The following is a 15,549-nucleotide window of genomic DNA, read 5'->3' as shown; positions in this document are numbered from 1 at the left end:
CCGTATCGGGGTGGATGAAGCTCTCAGTGCTCCCGGAGTCCAGAAGACAGGATATCTCATGCCCGTCGACCTTTACCTGTGTCGACGCGGTCGCGAGGTTGTGCGGTCGGGACTGGTCAATCGTGACGGAGACGAGACGCGGCTGGTCGTCGGCGATTGCAGGCGATGAGGTGCCTGATGGGCAGGGGTCTTGAGGCGGGGAAGATGGCGGCGCCCACAGGCCGCACGTGTCCTGAGGCAGGCAACATGGCGGCGCCCTCGGGCAGCACATGTCCTGGGGCAGGCAAGATGGCTCCGCCCATTGGTTGTGAGACAAGCAAGATGGCGGTGCCCACGGGCCGTACATGGTCTGAGACGAGGAAGATGGCGGCGCCCACTGGCTGCACGCGGGGGGTCCAGAGACAATAACGGCGATTGAGCGGGCCTGGCACACTGCAGCAAAATGTCCTTTCTTGCCGCAGGCCTTGCAGAGCGCGCTCCATGCCAGGCAGCGCTGCCGGGGGTGTTTTGTCTGCCGCAGAATTAGCACTTGGGTCGCCCGGGGTTGGTTGGCTGCCGTGTGGCGCAGGCGTGGGGTTGGCTGGTGGCGGTCACTGATGGGGTCCCCAATAGGGTGGCCGTGCGGTGGGGGGCAAACGCCTGTACGTTGCGTGAGGCGACTGTGAGCGAGAGCGCTAGTTTCTTGGTCGCTGCGAGGTCAAGTGTAGCCCCTTCTAAGAGGCGCTGGTGGATGTAGGCCGTCCCTATGCCCGTAATGAACGCGTCTCTCATTAGCAGGTTAGAATGTTCAGCGGCCGAAAGGGCCTGGCAATCACAGTCCCTCACCAGGGCCAGCAGGGCACGCCAGAAACCTTCCACAGACTCACCGGGAAGTTGGTGCCGCGTGGACTGGAGGTGCCTGGCGTAGATCTTGTTGGTCTGCTGAGCGTAGTTCTCCTTCAGTAGCGCCATGGCCTCTGCGTAGGTAGGCGCGTCCTGGATGAGGGGAAAGACATCGGAGCTCAGCCGCGTGTACAGAATCTGGAGCTTCTGTGCTTCTGGGATTGGGTCTGTCGCAGGTCCGATGTATGCTTCTAAGCAAGCTAGCCAATGTGCGAAATCCTTTTTGGCGTTGTCTGTTTGAGGATGCAGCTGCAGGCGATCCGGCTTGATTCGGAGATCCATCTTTGTAAAATCTCTGTGTAATACGTTGATGCAGGCAGGGATCTACCCCCGTACCTGTAGTACAGGGGTCTTACCGTAATACCCTCGTATGCAGTGCAGTATATATAATATACTGTGGTGACTACCACACCACCCCTGCTTCCCGTCATTCTCTTCAATCAGTGCAATGCACCTAAGTCCAATTTCTTCCACTCTTACTCTAGGAGAGTGAGAGCTCTCATTGTAGCCCTGTTGCAAAGGCCACGGATGGAACTTTGAGGCACAGAGAATGATAGCTGTACACCAGAGACCGCTCGGTGCACTGGATTGCCTTGCCAGTTCCCCAGAGGGTGAGATTGTACTCGGATTCTGCTGTATTTAGCCAGGGAGCAAGTAGTCAGCTTCATGAACACTTCAAGGTAACCTGTTGTGATGCAGCCTCTCCTGGAAGCTCTGACCGCTTCACTCTGAACTCAGATGCTGCCATCTCCTCTGGCATTCAAGCCATGAGGAAGGTTATAGAAAAGGGTTTTGGCGGCCTCATGATGATACATTTTCACGATAATACCAGGCCTGCTTTATTCCTTAAGCTCTCGCCCAGTGGTCTTTCTGGTGCCAGACTGCTCTGGTCATCATTTTTGTTTTATTCATTCACAGGATGTAGATGTCGCTGGTTGGGCCAGCATTTATTGCCCAGCCCTAGTTGCCCTTTCAGAAGGTGGTGGTGAGTTGTCTTCCTGAAGCGCTGCAGTCTTGATGTGTAGGTACACCCACCGTGCTGTTCGGGAGGGAACTGCATGATTTTGACCCAGCGACGGTGAAGGAACGGGGATATATTTCCAAGTCAGGGTGGGGAGTGATTTGTAGGGGAACATCCAGGTGGTGGGGATCCCAGGTATCTGTTGCTCCTGTCCTTCTAGATCAGGCATTGTCAAACTCGAGAGCACGACCCGCGGGTGGGTCACGGGCGGGTGACGGGAGGGTCGCGGAGCCGTCCGTCGCGGCACTCCCGTTCACACAAATCTGCGCGCAACAGCCGCAGCAACCGGCCATTAATAACACCGGCTGCAAGGGGCCTTCAAATTGGCCACGAACGTGTAAAAAAATGCGGCCGAACTGCGCATGGGTGCCCGATCATCGGCGCGCATGCACAGTGCGGCCGCTTTTTTTTTTTAAAAGGCCGCAGCTTTTTGTTTTACAAGTTAGGGGCGGTTTTATTCATTTTATTTTTATTTTTTACAATTTCGGGGGGGTTTGAATTTGATAAAATTTTACAAGAGTAAAATGCAGAACTTTGGACAGATGGAGACTCCATACTTTCCGACAGCGGAAGGCTTCACCTTCATCCAACAGGTTCCATTGGAGGACCGTGTACGAGGGCCAAAGGGACCCAATCCATTTCCTCCATTTATGTCAGCAGCAAACAAGGTAAGAGAAAATGGTCGGTCACGCAGGTCGGCCGGCGTGGGCCGCGAAGGTTGGCCGGCGTGGGCCGCGAAGGTTGGCCGGTTGGTAAAAATGGGTCCCCGGAAAAAAAGTTTGAAGAACACTGTTCTAGATGGTAGTGGTCGTGGGTTTGAAAGGTGCTGTCTAAGGAACCTTGGTAAGTTACTGTAGTGCATCTTGTAGATGGTACACACGGCTGCCACTGTGCGCCAGTGGTGGAGGTTTTGAATGTTTGTGGAAGGGGGAGCAATCAAGCTGGCTGCTTTGTCCTGGATGGTGTCGAGCGTCTTGAGTGTTGTTAGAGTTACACTCATCCAGGCACATGGAGAGGATTCCATTACACTCCTGACTTGTGTCTTGTAGATGGTGGTCAGGCTTTGGGGTATCAGGAAGTAAGTTACTCGCCGTAGGATTCCTCGCATTTGACATGCCATAGTATTAATGTGGCTAGTCCAGTTCAGTTTCTGATCAATGGTAACCCCCAGGATACGTTGATGGGGATTCAGCGATGGTAATGCCATTGAATGTCAAGGGGCGATGGTTAGATCCTCTCTTGTAGGAGATGGTCATTGCCTGGCACTTGTGTAGCACAAATGCAACTTGCCACTTGTCAGTCCAAGAGTGGATATTGTCCAGGTCTTGCTGCATTTGGACATGGATTTCTCCATTATATGAGAAGTCGCGAATGGTGCTGAACATTGTGCAGTCATCCTCAATCATCCCCACTTCTGACCTAATGATGGAAGGGAGGTCATTGATGAAGCAGCTGAAGATGGTTGGGCCCAGACATTGCCCTGAGGAATTCCTGCAGTGATGTCAGTGAGAGTCAACAGTCTGCAACAAGGCCCTCTGCATCCAGGACCTCTACATCGAGGTCTTCTCGACATTGCCAACTCGGTGCGTCTCATGCTTCCCAGTGAACAATTAGCAGTCGCCAAGCCAGTATCATTTCATAGGAGAAGAATAGGTAGAAGTCAACAGAAGTCAGGCACCAATGTTTTGCACCACAAACATTTTTAGTTGTGTAATTCCTTGAAATGTATGAAATTAAAGATAAGGGGCTGGATTCTCCAATCCCCCAGCCGCATGTTTCTCGCTGGCATGCCATTCACTGCCAGGATTCTATCTTCCCGCCGCTTGTCAATGGCATTTCCCATTGAAACTACCCCATGCCATGGCGAAACCCGTTGGTGGAGGTGCATTGCCAGCAGGGAAAGTAAATCCTGACAACCAGAGAATTCCAGCCAAGGTATTGTGGTATGAAGTGAAAAGTCGCCATAGTCCCAGAGAACCATAGGCTGCCCTCCCCTTTGAGAAAGAGTGATTTAACCTGAAGGTCACCACACCTCAGGTGATGGACAAGGTTGAGAAGGCCGGGCCTTCATGGATAACCTCAGCCGATACAGAAATTGATCCCGTGCTGTTGGCATCACTTCACGACCCAACTGTCTAATCAAGTGAGTTTAACGACCTCCATATATTTATATATATTTAGTCTTCAGTGTATTTAGTCTTCAATTAATCTGCATTTTTGAGCATTGAAAACCAGTAGGGTCCTTTAAATAACAGGATTGTGCTTTGATAACATCATTGGGGCCTGATTGCTATTTTAGCCAAAGGCCTACTTGGGACACCTTTTGTTATTTTGCCAAACAGAACTAGTGGGAAGAGGAGTTATAGCCGGAGGGGCCCAAAAATGTAAGTTCTTTCAGTTTTTTGACTTCCCTTATGGGGCCAGAAGTGGGAAGGCCCCTCTGGGCTCCACACTGAAAGTTTGAGCCACCTTGCCCTTGGGCTGACCCTCCTGAATTTCCTTCCTGGCAATTGAACTGAGTACCAACAACCATACCTTTGGTCCTGGTGGTGGATCTTGCTCGCCAATATTTTAACCTAACTGTCAGCCAGTTTAAGATAACTGGAGTTAAGTGAAAAGAGACCAAGGTATTGTTCAGAAGAATTCAAGGAAGAGTAAAAAGAATGTTCTGAGTTAAAGCAATTGTGATTAAATCTGCTTACATTATTAAACTTGTGACAATTTGCCTCACAACTCCATTTAACTTTCATAGTGCTGATAGTGTTATTTTTTAAAGAAATTAGAGTACCTAATTCATTTTTTCCAATTAAGGGGCAATTTTAGCATGGCCTATCCCCCTACTCTGCACATCTTTGGGTTGTGGGGGCAAAACCCACACAAACACGGGGAGAATGTGCAAACTTCTGAATGTGTGATCCAGAGCCGGGATCAAACCTGGGACATTGGTGCGTGAGACAGCAATGCTAACCACTGTGCCACCGTGCTGCCCTACTGATAGTGTTATGATCCCAGGTGATGTTATAACTGCAGAATGGACATGTGGTCAGTGGGAGGGATGGGTCAGTCAGACTCCTATTTATCGACTACAGCTCAGCCTTCAACACCATCATTCCTACAAAACTCATCTCCAAACTCCGTGGCCTTGGCCTCGGCTCCTCCCTCTGCGACTGGATCCTGAACTGTCTAACCCACAGGCCACAATCAGTAAGGATAGGCAACAACACCTCTTCCACAATCATCCTCAACACTGGTGCACCACAAGGCTGTGTCCTCAGCCCCCTACTATACTCCTTGTACACCTATGACTGTGTGGCCAAATTCCCCTCCAACTCGACTTTCAAATTTGCTAATGACACCACAGTAGTGGGTCGGATTTCAAACAATGATGAGACAGAGTACAGGAATGAGATAGAGAATCTGGTGAACTGGTGCGACGACAATAATCTCTCCCTCAATGTCAACAAAACAAAGGAGATTGTCATCGACTTCAGGAAGCATAGTGGAGAACATGACCCTGTCTACATCAATGGGAACGAAGTAGAAAGGGTCGAGAGCTTCAAGTTTTTAGGTGTCCAGAACACCAACAACCTGTCCTGGTCCCCCATGCCAACACTATAGTTAAGAAAGCCCACCAACGACTCTACTTTCTCAGAAGGCTGAGGAAATTTGGCATGTCACCTACGATACTCACCAACTTCTACAGATGCACCATAGAAAACATTCTTTCTGGTTGTATCACAGCCTGGTGGATCCTGCTCTGTCCAAGACCGCAGGAAATTACAAAAGGTCGTGAATGTAGCCGAGTCCATCACGCAAACCAGCCTCCCATCCATTGACTCTATCTATAATTCCCGCTGCCTCAGAAAGGCAGCCAGCATAATTAAGGACCCCACGCACCCCGAACATACTCTCTTCCACCTTCTTCCGTCAGGAAAAAGATACCAAAGTTTGAGGTCACGTACCCTTCGACTCAAGAACAGCTTCTTCCCTACTGCCATTAGACTTTTGAATGGACCTACCTCGTATGAAGTTGATCTTTTCTCTACACCTTGCTATAACTGTAACATTATATTCTGCAGTCTCTCCTTCCTTCCCTATGTACGGTATGCATTGTTTGTACAGCATGCAAGAAACAATACTTTTCACTGTATACCAATACATGTGACAATAATAAATCAAATCAAATCAAAAGTAAGGCAATCACTACTCACATTTGACAGTTCCTCCAGGTGGATCCCAGTGGTTCCTCACCTCTGTGGCCTTTGTGTTGTTAACCGCCCTGTCCTTGGCCACACTGGTCACCTCCAGGGCCCACTCCTCAAAGGATGTGAGGATTCTCAAGTCCGGCACCCCAGCCTGGGCCCTCTCCCGCCAATTGTGGAAGAGCTTTTCCTGAGGAGACACAGAGAGAGCATCGTTAGCCATTGCGTGGTTCAGTGGTGAGAGTGGGGGTGTGAAGGTGGGTTGGGGGGATAGGGGTAGAGAGGTCTGGGGGTCACTTGGAGAGTTGGGGGATGGATGCTCCCTTGGGTGGGGGGGGGGGCGAGAGGTCCGTTGGTGTCTACTCACTCGTGCTGCCCGGTGTAGGTCATTGGCCTTCTTCCTGCACTGCTGGCCAGTCCTCTTGATCATACAGTTTGAACTAATGGCTGCCGCCACTTCATCCAGGCAGTACTGGCTGCCTTGTGGCTCACCCTACGGGACCCCTGGGGGAACAGGACAGCCCTCCTGCTCTCCACCGCGTCCATGAGCCTCCCCAGGTCAGCATCCCCAAATCCTGGGGCTGGTCTCCTCGGTACCTTTATTGCAAGCTGGCTGGGGTTGGCTGAGCAAGTGCAGTGTAAGTGTTGCTCGACCTTGTTAGCGGGGGGCTGGTCGCGTTCCCAGTGAATCGGTTGGCAAGGCGTTATTTGCAGCGAGAAGTCCAGGAGGCCTCATTAAGTGGGCCAATTAATGTTGAATTGCGTTGCCGGTTTCGCTGGGTCAAGCGCCGGGAAACCAGCAGCAATTCCCACCCGCTGCTCTATATTTTCTTTCCAATGTTTACCAATACAAATATAAATCCCATAAAAACACTTTGTTTCCTTACAATAGTATATAGAATCCTTACAATGCAGAAGGAAGCCATTGGGTCCATCGAGTCTGCACTGACCTTCCGAAAGAGCTCTGTATCTAAGCCCGCCCCCCCCACCCCGTCCCTGTAATCCCACGCATTGATCATGGCCAATCCACCTAACATGCACATTTTTGGACACAAAAGGACAGTTTTTGCATCGTCAATCCACCTAATCTGCTCATCTGTGGACTGTGGGAGTAAACCGGAGCACCTGGAGGAAACCCATGCCAAAATTGAACATGGTTCCCTGGCGCTGTGAGGCAGCAGTGTCAAACTTTTAGGGCAGTATGTGGTGAGTGTGTGGACCTTGGTGAGAAGAGAGAAGGAACTGTTGGTGAATTTTGGAGGATTTCGGTTGATCAATTATTTTCCATAACACTTAGTGTATTGAGCATGCAGTTGATCACCACCAATTTGGCAACACTGTCTGGTTATGAGCAGAAATCCACCAGAATGGTCCAGGCAGCGAAGCCTCTATTTCAGAATGTTGGTGGTCTACTCAACCAGAGCTCTGATAGATGTTCTGCACTGTATGTTCTATGTTTATGTGTCACTCTGATTGTAATACTCTTCAGGTTCTCCGCTCTAGATAGTTCCTAACAGGTCCTAACAGGTACACAAACAAATTAATAGGGTCCACACACTTAAACAAATTGCTTATGCATTTCAAAAAGAAATTAGAGAATACATTGCATCATTTGTCATCAAGCAATTGACCTGACACTGGACAGTCTAGATGGAAGAGAGATGGTCTTCAGGGCTGTCACTGAATAAAAGTAATACCATTATTGTCAGGAAACAGTGCTTGAGTGATGAACAGATTGAGGAATTGGAATCCTTTCTTGTTCACCTACATGCATAGATTTTGATGCAAGGTAATTTGCACGCAATTCATTATTCCCTGGTCTGTATTCTCCCCCTTGCCAATGTTCCTGTTCTTCATCCTCCAGCCCAAATGATAAATCCAACAGAACACCAATGACAACAGCAACTGTGTCCAATTATAATGGGATAAAAAACCTACACTAGCAAAAAGTGGTTAAAAGACATTGTTAAAGCACTGTTGGTCAGGCCAAAATAATCAAACCCTGGCCTGACAATCTCTTCAGTGGCTTAATATGACGAATCAGAGACTTACCTTAATATGGGTGAGAATTCCAATAATTGGTGCTTGTGATGGCTGCTTCCGATCCATTCCCACCACAATTTATTGGGCAGGTTTAGAAAGTGATGATGTGGATGCTAGCAAAAGTTAATTTCAAAAATTGATTTAATTGGTCTAACTGCCCTCATTTTAATATTGTATCCGGCTCCGCACAAATGTAAGGTGGGTACCCGAGACAACTAAGAAGCACTCATGACAATGTGATGTTCAGTATGCTTCCCGTGAAATAGAAGCGAAATACTGCGAATGCTGGAATTCTGAAATAAGGTCTAGAAATGCTCAGAAGGCCTGAGAATCAGTAGGGAGAGAAACAGCATCAACTTTTTGAGTCGAATATGACTTCTTCAGAAACGACGAAAGGTAGAAATGTATTAAAAACAGAAAGTGCTGGAAATACTTAGCAGGTCTGGCAGCATATGTGAAGCGAGAAACAGAGTTCACGCTTTGAGTTTGTATGACTCTTCTTTGGAAAACTTCCAATGAACAGCATAACACGAAAAACAAGATTAAGCCAAGCACATGGAAAAGAAAGAATCAAAATGGGAGACAGAGTTCATGGTCTGAAATTGTTGAACTGAATGTTAAGTCTGCACAGCTGCAAAGTGCCTAATCGGAAGATGAGTAGCTGTTCCTCAAGCTTATAGAGTCACAGAGTTATAGATGTTTACAGCATGGAAACAGGCCCTTTGGCTCAGCTTGTCCATGCTGCCCAGTTTCCATCACTAAGCTAGTCCCACTTGCCCGCATTTGGCCCATATCCCTCTATACCCACCCTGCCCATGTAACTGTCTAACTTTTTTAAAGGAAAAAAGACCGCTACCACTGCCTCTGGCAGCTCGTTCCAGATACTCACCATCCTCTGTGTGAAGAAATTTCCCCTCTGGTCTCTCTTGTATCTCTCCCCTCTCACCTTAAACCTATGCCCTCTAGTTCTAGACTCCTCTACCTTTGGGAAAAGATGTTGACTATCTACCTTATTGATGCCCCTCATTTATAAGCTAGCGTACTGGAACACTGCAGTAGGCCGAGGACAGAAATGTGAGCATGAGAACCAGGTGGCGAATTAAGATGGAAAGCAACCGGAAGTTCAGGGTCGTGCTTGCAGACTGAGGTGTTCCATAAAGTGGTCCCCCAGTCTGCGTTTGGTCTCTCCATTGTCATGGAGACCACACTTTGAGCTGTGAATACATTATACTAAATTGAAAGAAGTACAAATAAATGACCACTTCACTGCAAAGGAGTGTTTGGCGCCTTGGATGGTGAGGAGAGAGGGGGGAAAGGGTAATGTTACACCTCCTGTAATTGCTTAGAAGGTGAAATGGGAAGGGCACAAAGCTTTGGGAGTGATTGAAGATTGAACCATGGTGTTGCGGTGGGAACATTCCCTTTTAAATGCTGATAGTAGAGGGTAAGTTGTGCTTGGTGGTGGCATCATAGAATCATAGAACCCTGAAAGTGCAGAAGGCGACCATTCGGCCCATTGGGTCTGCACTGACCCTATGAGAGAGCAACCCACCTAGGCCGACTCCCCTGCCCCATCCCGATAATCCCACCTAGGCTGCACATCTTTGGACTGTGGGAGGAAACCGGAGCACCCGGAGGAAACCCACGCAGACACGGGGAGAAAGTGCAAACTCAACACAGACAGGCACCCAAGCTTAGAATTGAACCTGGTCCCTGGCGTTGTGAGGCAGCAGTGCTAACCACTGTGCCACTATGCCGTCACTCATGCTGGAGGTAATGCAAAAGGCGGAAGATGATCCTTTAAATTGGTGGGGGTGAAAAATGGGGATAAGGGAAATGGTTCTGCGAAGGTGAGAAAGGGGGTGATGGTTGGACATGGTTTAGGTCAACCACGCTAGATGGGAATCCTTGGTTGAGGAAAATTAAAGACTTATCCAAAGCACTGTAGTGGAAGGTTGCATCATCAGTAGGGACGCAATGGAGATGGAGAAACTGGGAGACTTCAATTATGTTCTAACAGGGTGTGGGGAAGTATAGTCAAGATAACTGTGGAAGTCAGCGGGCTTATACTGCTTATTAGTGGACAGCCGATTCCCCCGAAATGGAGACAGAGAAGTTGAGAAAGGGAAAAAGAAGGGTTGGAGATGGACCACGCGAAGATGAGAGAAGATTGTAGATTGGCAGCAAAGTTGATTTTCAGTTCTGGGTGAGAGCAGGAAATGGCACCAATACAGTCATCAATGTACCAGAAAAAGAGTTGGGGTAGGGGACGCTGAGTAATACTGGAGCAAGGTATGTCTCATATACCCGACAAAAAGGCAGGCATGGGGAGGTTCTACGCCGCTGGCACCCGAAGCTGATCCCATTTCTTCCCTGACACAGGTTTCTCCGCCACATCAGGATTCCCCATACCTCCATGATGCTCCGACCCTCTGGGCCGGACGTCACATGGGTGCAGATTGGCCCTAATGGGGTGGGACGCGTGGTGGGCCAAGGTGTAGGTATTTAAGGTAGATGTCCCCAAGGTCCATCAGAGGGTCCTCTTCCCCACCCCACAATACAAATCCTGCCCATCTCACCCCCCAGCACCCCCCCCCAATCAGACCTCCCACCAGACCCCCCATCAGAGATCCCCACCAGACACCCCATGTTGAGTGGGTGAGGCAGGGAGGTTTGGCGCTTGACCATCCATACCTTGAAATGCATATCTGTACCCTCTCCAGACGCTGACAAGTAGGGGCATCCTCCCACCCCACCATGGGAATTGCTGGGTCACCCCGTAGACATCAATAGGATCGAAAGATCCCATTGCTGGCAATGGCGGGCTGTTTCTACCACTGGAAAATACATCACTGGGGGGTGGGGGGGAATGAAAATTCCCACCCATTAACACTATTCCTCTCTCTACAGTTGCTGCCAGATTCGCTGAGTTTTTCCAGAACTTTCTGTTTTACTTCAAGTTAAAAGAGAAATTGTTCAATGTCAGAATAAGCTCAGACAAGCAGAGGAGGTTGGTGGTTGATAGAATCTGTTTGGGCCTCTTTTTAAGGAAGAAAAAGTGAGGCCTCAGACCATCCTGATGGAAGTGTGAAGGATTGAATGTCCAAAGTTGAAAGATGGTGATTAAGGCCAGGAAACTAAAAATTGGTGAAATGACATCAGAAGATGTCCCAGAAATCTGTGGGAAGAGACTTGATGAGGGAGACAAAGCAGGATCAAGATAGAAAGAAATAAGTTTATTGGGGAAGGAACAGGCTGAAGCGATGGGTCTACCAGGATTTGGGAAAGCAGTTAGAAGCGGACTGTTCAGAATTGGGGGATTATGCGGTGGGAAACTGTGGAGGGAGGATCACCAGAGATGAGTTCAGTGACAGGCCTGGAAACAATTGCTTGATGTTTGATGGTGGAATAATAGTCCAGGGGGAGGTAGGAAGAAGTGCCTGAATATTGGCACTCAGCATCCGCAAGGTAAAAGTCGGGACGCCAGAAAATAACAGACCACCCTCATCAGAAAGTTTGGTAACAATGTCAGGTTTAGACCCGAGAGAACAGAGGGAGGCAGGTGTTATACCGTCAATTCACTGTGGGACCATGAGAATGAGTGAACATTAGGCTTTAATATCCATGAACTCACCTGCCAGAGCCGGCTGTACAAATGAGTGCCACCCACAGGTGGCCGGACTATATATGGCCCCGGTGAGGGTGGAGCCAGAGGCGGAGCCCACCGGGGTTCCAGTACAGTACCTGGAAGTAGTCCGTATCATCACTTCCAGGTCATGGGTCACGTCATTATACAGACAGTGCAGACAGCTCATGCATTAGGTGAAATACATTCACCACAACAGGTTAGAATGAAAGGGGAACAGAGGAATTAAGACAGCTGATGTCACGCTAACAGTTCTTAATTAAAGAATTGAGAGTGGGAAAGAGGTGAGAGGGAAGGGCCCAAGGGGAGGGAGAGGTGGACGAAAGGGGCTGTTCGTTCTGGGGAGGACTCCTGGCCAAAAAGGTGAACACGGAGGTAAAAGCAAGGGAACAAAGAAAGGCTCAATGGAGTTAAATTCGTTAAGGTGAGGCCTTAACATTAACACTTCCTGTGCAGTTTGTCATGTGAAATCAGCAACAAAAATAAACAAGGTCCAAATTTTCCCCATTAGTCTCCATTAGCCTTTGTCATGCTATAAAGCAGATAGCGTACTCAGGCTAGAACAATATCATTCAATGGAGGTTGCTTTGTTTTAAACTTGTGATTCTTAACTGCAGGTGAGCTCAGTGAATTCTGAAGGAAAAACATCCAGTGCATGGACTCGCTCAAGAACGGGACAAGCCCCACCTGAAGACTTGTATCCGCCCAGCTTTCTTTCAGTGCATTCAACCTCTGCAACAGTAAACATCACACCACCGACCCACCCAAATGGAATTATCAGCTTGTACAGGCTGTTTGCTCGCAATTGGACTAGAAGTGAGGACCTACTGGTAAGCACTTACACAGTTTCCTTTATTACTCCCGTGCCAGCAGGAAGAGAAAGCAAATTAAATGCACATTTATTTTTATTTCATCCAGAATGTATATTTGCATAATGCCTCCACGAGAGAACAGCATTCCTCACATACTTTTATCAGTGGTCATTTCAGGGACAATTTATCCCTACGTCCCTGGCAGTTAAAATCGCCACTGGGACTAATCTCTTATGATCTCTTAGTTGGTTTTGATATTAACCTGCTTTCCCAAGCACTGGAAACCAGTGGGGGAAGCTTTTGTTGAAAACTAGCAGAAAAAGCTGAAGCCAGAAGAGACCCCAAAACACAAAGATTGTTTTACTTTTTTTGACTTTCCTTATGGGTTCCAAAATAGAAGTCCTCCTCTGTGCCCCACAAGGAAAGTGTAAACCTCCCATGCCTTGCGCTTGTTATGGGCCAGGGTTTAGAGAACCTAAAGTGTATCATGGAGTTAACCTGCCCCATAACTTTTAATAGATTGTGGTATGGGGAGCACACGGCCCACTCTACAGGTGTGCGACAGCAGAAATGGAAAAGTAATTTTTAAAGCAAAACAATGTTTATTCTATGAACTCAAGTTAACCTTTTTAAAACATACAGTGAAAATCTTAGCAACCATCAATTCAAATACAACCCCCAAAGAATACAACACTAAGTAATGCTTAATAACTTCCCAAACAACATCCAGAAGACAAAAGAAACACCTTCTAACAGAAGCACATCAGGTTTACATTCACTACTGGGAACATTTATAATTCTGAATTCACCAAATGATCAAGAGATAGTCTTTTCATGGCAGAGAGAACAGTACACCTGCTTTGTCTGGCTTCAGCTCCAACACTGAAAACAAAACCAAAAAGACACACCCAAGCTTTTCTCAAAGTGAAACTAAAAAACAGAGCCAGAGCTCAGCTCCACCCACACTCTGACATCACTGCAGTAACATGAGCAGCCAAACATTTCTTAAAGTGACATTCTCATGACACGCTTCTCCGTTTTTACTCCCAATCCAAGTGTGAAACACTCCTGAATTTTCCTTCTGGTGTTTTAACTTAGTGGCAGAAACTGCACCCTTGGTCCCAGGCAATGCCTTCTTACTTACTAACATTTCACCACATCTTCCAGCCAACTGCTGATTTCCGTTGACTGATTCTATGCAGATCGGTAAGACCACAGTTGAAGTTCAAAGTGTGTGGCTTTAGTTTCCTTACTTAAAGAGGGATTTTACTTGCATTGGAAGCAGTTCAGAGAAGGTTCAGTCAGTTGATCCCTGGGATGAAGTAATCAACTTATGAGCAAACATTGAGTAAGTTATGCCCATTCTCATTGGAGTTGAGAAGAATGAGAGGTGGTCTTATTGAAACACATAGGGGTGGATTTTCTGCTGCCCGCCGCTGGTAACAGTGTTCCCGATGCAGCACAGAATCCTGCATCGGCCAAAAGAGGGCGCCTATCCTGTTCTGATGCTCCGGTTCCCCGCCGGTGGCAGCTGAGAGCTACAAGTCCTGCGCCCTGTGAGAGGTTGCAAATGAGTCGTTTGAACCAATTTGCATCCGATTAACGGGCTGGCACTCAATACTCCATGCCTCCGTGATGCTCCAGACTGTAGACTGTGTCCAGCGCCACCACAGTCGGGCGGCAGCTGTGCTGCTGGCCTGGGGGGAGGGTGGGGGGGGGGCTTCGGCGAGGGCTGGGGGGGCCGGTGGGGAGTGGCCCGGGGGTATCCAGGTGGACACTATCTGGCAAGTCAGGACCGCACACAGCCGATGCCTTGTTGTACGGCGCAACCGCTGCAGGTCGTCGCCATGCGCATGCGCGGCCATAGACCCAGCAATTCTCCGCCGTTTATACGGGAGGGCCAGGTGTTTTACATACCATGGCTTCTAGCCCCTCACCAGTCAGAGGATCGGTGCTGTGGGTTGCTCTTTTTAACCTTAGTCTATTGGCTCTGATTACGTCACCTTTGCTCATGAGTCGCCAGGTATCTTTCTGATACCGCCACGTGGTTCAAGTTCAGGTTATGATTAATAATACAGCACACCGCTTAGTAAGGATTAAACCAACGGTCATTTATTATATACAACAAGCAATATTAATACACTAATACTACTATCTATATAATAAACCTATCACTACTGGTCAATACTTAACTTAGGAAGAGCCCACCAGGTCAGGGAAACGAATGGCTTTGTCCAATCAGATCTGGCCCGCGGGATTCAAAAAGCTGCTACAGGTCGGTGGCTAGGTGTCTCTATCGGATAGCGATCGCTGGATTCAAACTTACAGTTGCCGGTTGCTGTTCTTGCGAAGGTCTCGAGCAGGCGAAGAGGAGAGAGAGAGAGATCTGAACTTGGCCCCTCACTTTTATTGGGCCCAGGGGCTTCCCGCCTACCGGAGCGGCCCTTGACCCTGAGTCCCAAGTAATTGGATTTGTCCCCAATCCCTGGGGTCGATGTGTCCAATGGTGAGGTGATTCCTTGATCGGGGGGTGGTCGTTCACCTGTCTTTGTTTCGGCCACTGCAGGCGCCGACAGGTCTGGCCCGGTATTCAATTGCTAATATGTTGCAATTGTTCCCGGGGATAGCCGATTTAACTGTGGATGTCTGGATAGATGGGCTGCAAACAGTCCTGAATGTAACTGCAAATACCTGGGTTGATGGGCTGTTGATAGCCCTGAGTATCGATCTGGGCTAACTTCCCCAGAGCCGGATATGCAATACTGTCTGCAGCTGCCTGCTTGTGTCTCGTGAGCTGCTTTTCCCAGCAGTCTTTCGGGTTAGCCATTTCAAACTGGGTTTTGGCCAGATTAATCGGAACGCAGCCATTTTACGTGGCTACATGTGGCTTCGCCGATTTTTCTAACGGAAAATGCCATGGATCCTCGGACATAGCCCCAAAAT

General features: G+C 48.4%; 1 protein-coding gene across 1 annotated transcript in view; it reads left to right on the top strand.

The window, feature by feature from the left end:
* Positions 1-15,549, top strand: part of ush2a (Usher syndrome 2A (autosomal recessive, mild)) — a 1,730,413-nt gene that overhangs the window by 1,628,245 nt on the left and 86,619 nt on the right. Inside the window, exon 67 of the mRNA XM_072506478.1 lies at positions 12,412-12,624. Within this exon, the coding sequence (XP_072362579.1) occupies positions 12,412-12,624 (213 nt within the window). The remainder of the gene's footprint in view (positions 1-12,411; positions 12,625-15,549) is intronic.

This window comes from Scyliorhinus torazame, chromosome 1, assembly GCF_047496885.1.
Source record: "Scyliorhinus torazame isolate Kashiwa2021f chromosome 1, sScyTor2.1, whole genome shotgun sequence".
NCBI classification, from domain to species: Eukaryota; Metazoa; Chordata; class Chondrichthyes; order Carcharhiniformes; family Scyliorhinidae; genus Scyliorhinus; species Scyliorhinus torazame.
This window is presented reverse-complemented; position numbering and strand designations above follow the sequence as displayed.